Here is a 9,966-nt window from a genome sequence, read left to right as displayed (position 1 = left end):
TTTAAAATATATAATTTAAAACTCAACATTCACCTTTGAGTTTTCGCAAATAAATAAGTAATAAGTTACTCAACGTTAGAACTAATCAATAATAATCATAAGGATAATATAACGATTTAAATAAATACATCACGAAGCGAAATCAAAACTCCAAACTTTAAAAAAATCAAGATCGAAACCAAATAAAATAAGAATTTGTTAAAATGATCTCCTAAAAAAATATACCTTACGTATCTTAATTAATAAATGGGGTTTAAATTATGTTCTTCTGTACATTTTTTGTTGGAATCACCCATTTCACGAATATCCTATCTAATGGTGCTTTGAGTTGATGCCCTATCGGGACTTTTATTATTATTATAATCTACAACTGACTTTCAAATGCTGCTCGATCTTTTACTATATATACAAGTATGAAATATTACCGTCCTACTTATAGCTAATACATGGGGTATGTTCTCACGGTGGTCTGTACATTTTATTTTTCAGTTATCTCCCATTTTTATTAGATACTACTACATTATATTTGGTTGCTTCTGTCCCGTTGTGTACTCCATTGTTTCACATAATCGTATTTCATATTATATAAAACAATGATATTATTTTACTTATTAAATATTTTATTACATATGATTATATTTTAGATATTTAATTCCTAGGTATATTATCAAATATAAATTAATTTTTACGAAAATATATCACTTAGCTACATCGACGAGTTTAGGGTTCACTTATATTAATTGAAAATATGAAAAAAATTACGTATAGAAAATTTGAAAAGATTCCAAAAAATAGCTTTGAATAAAATCACGTAAAATAAACTTTCTAATAATAGTAAGAAGAAAAATTTAAAATATATTTCATGCCTATACAGTAACATGATTTAAGGCTGATATACAATGATACAATAGGTGGTGGATGAAGCCAATGAGTAGAATAATCACTGGATTCTTACGTTGCACAGTGCACTGGCACAGACATTGGATTGCGTAGTTTGCACTCGTCCAGTAGTCATAGTAATTTTTACTTTATTCCGGTGACATTGCATCGCATCGTTACAAATTTGTGTTACACAGAAAAGAAGAGTGGAAACATTTGCAAACAATGTTTATGCGTGATAGCGTAATTTGGTGATTTTAAATTTCATATGCACGCTTCCTGTTTACAATGATTGCTCTCAATCAGCATCAGATGAATTTTTAAAAGCGTTTGAAGCTGTCGATTGTTGGACACTGTCGGATCTAATGCCACTGGCATGAGCTGCGAGACATGCGTGTGGCTTTTTCGACCCTGGTGCCAGTAAATGGATCAATGTAAATCAGCCTTTACACTCTCACCACTAACCATATCCCACTTTTTCAGTCTTGGAAACTGAACAAAACAGAAGATAATGTTGGAATACTTACTTATCTCTTATGAGGTTGCAATGGAATTACTTAATAAATTATCATTAGACATCAATCTGTACCTTAACTAACAGTTAAAAGACTGTAAATTCTACATATTTCCGAAACTTTTGAAGTAACGTCGAATCACATTTTTATGTGACTCATTTTTTTTCCAAAATTATTTAGTAAAATATAGCAAGGGTTTAATAACAATATGGATAGAAATTGTATATTTTGGACATTCTAGTAAACGTGCACGTCAAATCCTTTTTTCGCAGCTATCGGTAGTCGTTCACCGAATAGAAAAGGATTCTCCACCTAAAACATTGTTTACAATGAGTATTTATTAGGCTGACGACTGTATATGGATACAAGAAAAAATCACATTTTGGCGGTTTGACAGAAAAGCAATCAAAGCGGTTTGTAAGGTTTTACCGATGTGAATAAATTATTATCTAATTAGTTCTATCAATAAGTCGCGAGTGCAAATAGCACGAAATTCGTTAATCATCTGACGGCGTGATGTTTACAGCGGGCAAGACCTGCAGCCGCCGGACATTCGGAGCTTGTAGAAGTGGTCCAGCCACTCGCGGACTGAGCGTTTGATTTCTTGGAAAAGAGAGGGTGCACTAACTTCTGGTTGGAACTTTTTGGCGACGAGATTCTTGTGGGGGTCGGGGAAGTGCAGGTCGAGGTCGGAGGAGGACTCCTCAGGGCAGCTGAACATGTGCTCGCCGTCACACATGCAGCGCTGGGACAGCTGGTACTCGCGGCTGAACGCTGCGGTGTTCTCGAACTCACTGATGCAGCCTTGCTCCTCTGGACATGCAATCATTGAAAAATTTTAAGGCTAAAAGAATTGTAACGTCACTATTACTGACACGTATGGATGTGCAAAAGCTCACGAGAAATTACAATTTCTATGGAACCTATCCATATCTTATTGAATAAACTTATTTACCTTAGTATGTCTACTAGTTTATTAATTGAGTTTATATTAAAATCATAATTTCTTCCGATTTTAACAATCTGAGCTGATTCTGACAAAAATTCGGTTTATATATATATTTTAATTAATTTATGTTTCAGTTACCAATTTAAATTATTTATATAATATTTTAAATTAAATTTATAAAACCAACAATGCCTTTAATACGTAACGTTTTAGTTTTTTATTGGTATTTCTTATCAGTTTCTAACAAGAACTTACCAGTGTATCCAACAGGGCAAGGATTTGGTGGGTTGCAGTAGGCGGGCAGAACAGCGTCAGTTTTGATCACTTGGTGATTAGGCACCACTTCGCTGGCCCCGCCAGTGACGTATTGGTGGCCCCAGAGAGAGCTGCGAAAAAAATCCCGCTCAATTCAAATTTGGAATAATAGATAAAAAAGAATCGTTCAACTTTTTAAGCGACGTCTAGAAAGGAGGTTCTATGGTCGTCTGTTTATTGTAATTTTTGTATATTTTATTTTATGGTTTTTCTTTTTTTACAAAGAGATGTTAAAATGAAAAACTAGTCAAGTAGTTTAGGTACCAAGTTTTGTTATAATATATTTTATAGATTACCTATGCTGCAGATATTCCTGATCACGAAGGCTGGGGTTAGGGTTGCCATCAACGAGGGATTCGTAGTCGAGCTGTTCATGCTCCTGCTCTTTATTGGCCCTGGCCATCATATTCAGCTGCCGATCGTTGGGAGGGAATTCAAGGTAGGATGTACCGCCGTCGTTGAAGTCTTTGCCCATCCGACTCACGACCTCACGTAGCCACGCTTCGGTAAGCGTGAAGTGGTCCTGTTGTGTATAAAATGGTAATATAGAGATGGAATTTTCTAAAATATGTAAGATTATATGAGCAATTTATAAATAGTAGACTGACATTTATATTTTAAATTGCAGATGTATTTTTTTTTAATTTACGATATAATATGTTATTTATTGTGTATCTACTAACTCCATTTTCCTAATATGAAAACTAAAAGTTTTTATTTTAGGGAAATTAAGTCTAAAAATTAAAAAATAGACACGTTTTACGCAAAAAAAATTAGTAAGTTGAATGGTTTGATTCAATTTTCTTGGTATGTGCGTCGGGAAAATTGTGATGCGCAAGCGCAGATTACTGTACTTCTACGTACATGTGTAATTATCACCAATATTAAGTTGATTATATTCCCTATCATATAATAAGATATTATATTTGAAAATAATTTCCTTTTTTTAAACTACCCACAAAATATGAAAGGTTATTTTATTAAGGATGATTATTATAAAGCATATAACTCACCTCTCCCCCAATAGAACCATGGGGGCGGAATCCCATAGTTCCGACGACGCTTAGCAGACACAATATAGCCTCGAGGCGGTGCATATTGATACTGAAATAATTCCTTAATATATCAATTAATACGGCTCAAATGCAATACAAATTCTTTGAATATATTTTTATTTATTTAGATTAGATGATGTGTTTGGATAGGCTCATGAATATTTCTTACAATTTTATTAAAAAATGCGATGTATCTGTTTTGTAAAATAGGTAAAAATATTCTTCAATAAATAACCTACTAATTAATTAAATGTAAACGTCTTAATTATAGTACTCTAAATGGCAAGACTATTACAATGTCAAACGGTCGACAGACAAATGAAAATTAATGATCGCTGTTGTCATGGAAACACTTGGACTTTTTGTATCTGTGCCAAAGAAAACTTCACTGATGCAAATCAATCAAACGATACATGATTTAACATGACATAACGTTATTGTGTTATGTTTTTATTTGCACAAAAAATTAAGTTGATTCCATTGTGTGTGCGTGTGTAGGTTGTGCGATTAAGATGATATCAAATGTTTTGGCATTCGGCATCGTTTGATATGCTTATCTTTATATAATTGATTCATATTAATAAGGAATAGATACTAAGAAAAGCGAGATTTACATACATAATTATGTTTTTCAGCCCTCGATGTATCTTTTTTGTTAACTAACCTTCGAACTAAGACGAGAGCATAGCGTCATGTTTCTAAATACCTACTCACGTAAATATCAATTTTTCGTTTAATATTGGAAACTTAATAATTAATTAATGTAGAATAGGTTAAAATATAATAATAAATTATGACTTTACATAAAACGAATCACTTAATAATCCCCCTTTTATACACTCAATTCTAAATTAGCTTTCAAAGTTGAACTTTCACTAATATTTGCAATAATAGAGCACTATACCAATTTAATCATGTTTTTCGTATTTTTACATTGTATTTTAAAGTTAATAATTAATGTTTACAATGATAACAGAATCAAATTTATTATTTATGTTCTATAAATAATTTAAAACTTTAATTGGATCCTTGCGAGTACATAATATTTTGCTGAACTTTGTAATAAATACTCTATGTCATAGAGTTCATAGATTATAGTTTACTAGCTTACCGCCCGCGCCTTCGCCCGCTTTGTCTAAAACCTAATTAATTATATAGGAAGGAAGGTTTTAGTTCCTGTTGAATCACTCTATCTATTATAATAAAACAAACCACATCAAAATCCGTTGCGTATTTTAAAATATTTAAGCATACAAAGGGACATAGGGAAATAGGGACAGAGAAAGCGACTTTGTTTTATACTATGTAGGGATGATATTCAATAGTACCTATGGTCATATCATGGAGGCTCTATGGTCGTTTATCAAATAAAAATAAAGATAGTAGGTGGCAAGTTGTTAATGACGTCATAGTCACATTTACTAGTATTGCATGTTCCAATTAATGTTATGTACATAAGTAAGTAGGGAATCTGATTAAAAATAGACGGTAACGCAATATTACCTAGTTTATTAAGATTAATTAATCAACCGAGATGCACATTAAAGATGAGATAATATATTATAATTATTCATGTGTTAACAATTTAGTAATATGTTGGCTGTTGTTATCTTTATAGTAATTTAGCAGTGAATTCTGAACTAATTTATTTGGTTTGGAATTTTATTAATTTTAAATATTAATAAAGAACAAGCTTAATTTTTTTGTGTCAGTATAAAAAATAGTGACTAATAGCGCATACGCTTATTAAGGATTTGAAGTTCATTAGTGATGTAAGGTTTCATATTAATTAAAGATATTTCTAACTACCCGCTTATATAAAAATATGCTATAAAGAATTAATAATGAAGGGTAAAGGTATAATATATAATTCCTTGAGTAATAAAAGTTCATTAATATTTTACAGTAGGTCAAGAGTTAAGTAATGTAATACTTATTTTTAAAAGTTGAGTATTAAGATAAGATTCAACAATTACCTAATACAAAATACACTTTCCACTAAAAGCTTGTTATTTATGCTAATATGTGAATTTTAATTAAGAGATAATTTTATTTTAAAGCAATGTACATATAATATTTTAACTTTACTACGTAAATAATGTTTTAAGTAAAATATAATTATTTTGTAACATATTCAGTTTAAATTTTTTTTTATTAAACCTTAGATAAAAATTAACGAATATTATTTTTTTAAATTTTATTTTAAGAAATTTTTTTTCTTATAATAATTAAACGACACATCAGTGATTATTTAAAATCATAAAATATCTAATCTTAAATCTTTGTTGTTTGATACACACTTATTTTTACAACAAAGCACATCTCAGCTTTAATTAAAGTTTTATTGGATCCACGAGCAATAGCGCCCATTCATGCCTTTTTGCGACCACAGATTAGTTATGCATTAGTATTTATTTTATTTATGACATTTAGAACTATTTATTGCTTAGTTTGAATATTACTCGAAACTAATTTAGCTGGTATTTTATTGTAATCCGTTTTGTTCAAAATACCTAGTGAATAAAAATGTGACCAACTTATAATTTAAATGTTTACGCTGCATGAAATGTTTCGTTTAAAAACAGCATACTTTCGGAAGTAGAGCCGAATCATAATCATTGAAAAACTTTAATAAGTGAAATTAAAAAGTAAATATTTTTTTCGAAAAATTGTTTCTATCACGATATTGTGATCAAGTCAAGTCAAGTCACGATAAAAATGCAAACGTTAAATCCCGATTATTTATCCGTCGATGAGACTACATAATTCACAAAAGGCGTATTAAAATTCTCTACTAAATGTTCTTTATCACCGCAAACATTTAGTTCTATCGATTGCTTATTCTATGGAGGGGAGTGGGGACACCTTGCGCGGGCGCCGCTCGTGGGCGGACGGTCTATCAGAGCGTCCTCCGCCTTCTGGATAGTGTTGCGCTTATGTTTACAATATCGATAAAAATATTGACGTTCTTAATTGATTGTTCTGTTTAATTAACTTCTAGATAAATGTTGAAATGTAAACGATTAAGTAATTAATCAATAAAACAACATTTTAAATATGTCGAAGACGGCTCATAATTCTAAAAAAACATTAAAATCTTTAATAAGTAAACAATATTGTGTTCTATCGATCGCTTATTCTGCATATCACCTGCGTGGGCGCAGCTCGTGGGCGGACGGTCTATCTAAACTGAGCTGAAGTTAAACATCGATATCAAGTCAAATCAAGTCTTTCCAATTGCAAGAATAATCAAATGATTTATTTGTTAAATAGATAAACTTCTATAAATTATCAGGAAGTATAACTAAAAAAAAACGCATTAATATTTCCAAATAAATTTTCTGTAATATTGCAAACATTTAGTTCTATTGATTGCTTATTATATGAAGGGATAGAGGAGGGGGTGACACCTGCGCGGGCATCGCACGTGGGCGGGGAAAATAAATGGAAGTTTTGTTATCAACATATGATTTGTAGATAATAATTAATTACGTGCATAATATAGATATTTAAGTTGGTTGATAATCAAAGTAAGTAAAAATATCACACTTATTAAACATTTATCAGTTAAGTTAAAAAAATTATCAGATAGAACTATCGATACATGTGAATACATCACTATAGATAGCGAGTAGTCGTGGGAGCAACGGCGTACGTAACTTTCATTATAATATACATTGATAGGTCTAAAGCAGACGGTATCTGAAGAATACCTATTGTCCTTTTACTTTCCTTTTTTATATAAAAAAGCAAAGTAAGCATTTGTACAAATTGGTACTAATTAATATGTTAATATTTCTAAGTTAATATTTTGGTAATATATTAACAGTTTTGATAATATTTCTAACTAAAAACTTTCTTAAAACTTTTGGTTCAATATGTTGTGTAATTTACTTAGAGCCGACTTAAAGCATCCGCCTCACAGATTTCAATGGACTTATTTATTTATTTATAAGCTTTTCATGTTTAGGTAAGTAATAATAACAAAGGATTATAGGACATAGGTATCGATCGATACACAATCCAGCAATAAATCAGTTTAAAACTATGCTCAAAAATGTAGTACCCAAATTCAATAGAACAATTTCAATATGACAGTTCAAACTTGGTAAAAATAGAAATGACTTATCGATCGTCCCGGAGCTAACCGGCATCGCGGCCGTCATTTTAATGAAGTGATTCTATCGCATAAGTTTATCAGCAAATCAGTATTGAACTGACAAAAACAGAACAATAAAGCTGACAAAAACAATTGCTTGGACATATTCAGATTAGGAGAACGCTGTCAAAATTATAATGTGAGAAATTGTTTAAAATATTTATTTAAAAAATGTCAAAGTGATTCTTGCAATAATTCCGAAAACAAACTTATATTTACTAAAATCGTTCAATTTAATTAAATTTATAAGTTTTAATTTAAATTAAAAGTTCTTAATGAGTTATTAAGTAAAAGCGACTTTAAAGTCGCTTTTCAATAATAAATTTAATAATTAATAATTATTGTTTATTATATTTCGCATTCTATAAATAATACTAATGTTTTAACTAATCGATCTAACAAATTGCTTGCGTCCAACTAGTAATCAGTAAATTGCACTGATAAAATAAATCCAATAATATAACATATATAACATTCGCCCGCTTAGCCGAGAAAACAATTTATTAAACAATGTTAATAATCAATAAATTATAATGATAGACATAAGTGCCTCAGTCAATCTCAAAAAAAATTTAATCTTCTATAAGTATTTCAAAGTTTAAAAACTTCTGAATACTAAACTGCATAAACACATAAATTCAAATAATCAATTTAAAAATTTTCGAGAACAAAGGACCAGTTGCATTGCCACCATGTCGCATCTCAACAAGATGGCGGATCGAATCAATAAGTGCACTTGCGCTGTTGCACTCAGCCCAGATCTAGCTCATAGGTCACCTAGGTTTCAGGACTTGCGCAATAAGTTCAGGACATTATTGATTTTATATTTATAGCCTATATGGAAAGGCGTGGAATATTCCAGAACATTTGAATGGAAAATCGTAATTTTTTCGTAAAATTCATAAAATATTACGCTGGGATACACGATTTAATATAGGTATAATGCTCTTTAAACATGTGTTATAAAGATATAATACCTAGACAATGGAGAATATTTAATATATTATAATAGTAGGTACAAGTTGCTACATTACGAAATAAAGAATATTATAGAAAATGAATTAAATTTAAACGAACGAAAGAAGAATACAGGCAGGACTTTACTTTAAATATTTTATATATAAACAAAAAAATCCAATAAAGGGAAATCTTAAAGGTGTCTGTGCCAATCCACCTGTTGATTCAATCAGTGGGCACACATATACAAACAAAAGAGCACAAAACAAACGCAGATACACATACACAGTATATAGATACGCAAATTAACACACAGATTAGCGATAGCATATAGAAAATGAAAATAATAAAAGACGAAATGAAATGAGAAATGATAGAACCCTTTGCAAGTACATTGCCAGTGACGAGTATAGAGGTCAAACGTGCAGGAGTAAATTCGTGCAGAAATTTAGTCAGGGGTTAAATTAAGAAATTTCGACTTACTTGGAGTTTGACCAAACTCGCGATTATAATGATCAACGCCACAGCAAGGTACATGCACCCTCTTTTATGAACAATGAAGGATGAAACCCGCTTCTACGCGATACTCACCAGTCGGGCTCGCAGAACAGAATGGGACTTTTCACGAAGGCTTTCCACGGGTCGATGGGGGCACGCATGCGCTGTACGGAAACTACGTTGAATTTCAGTCACCTCTGATATTTACCGCTACTAAGGAACTTTACACGAACTTGATTCGTGAGTTTTCGATTGTATCTCAAATGGAGTTACATAAAAGCATTAAATTATATTGCTGTGTGAAGTAATATAACGTATTGTAGGTAGAAAGGACACGTTGCATTAGTTTTTACCCACGCAGATCACAATTCAATTACTTGGCGCCAAATTGCGAAGTTATATAAGATTTTCTTTAGACACGTAGCATGGTAGAAACAAGGTTATCAAACGTCGCTATTCCATATTAATGCCGATAACCAATTAAACCGCTCTTTTTATAGATGGTGGCGCTGTGAGATATTAAAAATTTCTTCAATTGGCTTCAAACAAAAAAAAATAAACCAAAATAATTAATTAGTGGTCGATCGAAAAATTACAATGGGTAGACTTTTCGACAATTGGACACTTCTGGAGAATTTC

General features: G+C 31.2%; 1 protein-coding gene across 4 annotated transcripts; it reads right to left on the bottom strand.

The window, feature by feature from the left end:
* Positions 1-218: 218 nt before the first annotated feature.
* LOC123693591 (neuroendocrine protein 7B2) lies at positions 219-9,428 on the bottom strand. Of its 4 annotated transcripts, none has more exons than XM_045638754.1 (5): positions 9,313-9,428; positions 3,672-3,774; positions 2,955-3,181; positions 2,599-2,729; positions 219-2,207 (listed from the first exon to the last, which is right to left on the bottom strand). In XM_045638754.1, the coding sequence occupies exons 2-5, from the start codon at positions 3,753-3,755 to the stop codon at positions 1,915-1,917; spliced, it is 735 nt and encodes a 244-aa protein (XP_045494710.1). In that variant the 5' UTR covers positions 3,756-3,774; positions 9,313-9,428; the 3' UTR covers positions 219-1,914. The 4 variants fall into 4 exon arrangements, with proteins under 4 accessions (XP_045494710.1, XP_045494712.1, XP_045494711.1 ...); XM_045638756.1 differs by having other exon boundaries at positions 3,672-3,762; positions 9,421-9,427; XM_045638755.1 differs by having other exon boundaries at positions 3,672-3,762; positions 9,313-9,413.
* Positions 9,429-9,966: the final 538 nt, after the last annotated feature.

The sequence above is a fragment of the Colias croceus genome, chromosome 8 (assembly GCF_905220415.1).
Source record: "Colias croceus chromosome 8, ilColCroc2.1".
NCBI classification, from domain to species: domain Eukaryota; kingdom Metazoa; phylum Arthropoda; class Insecta; order Lepidoptera; family Pieridae; genus Colias; species Colias croceus.
Note: the sequence above shows the minus strand (reverse complement) of the source record. Positions and strands in the feature narration are given on the sequence as shown.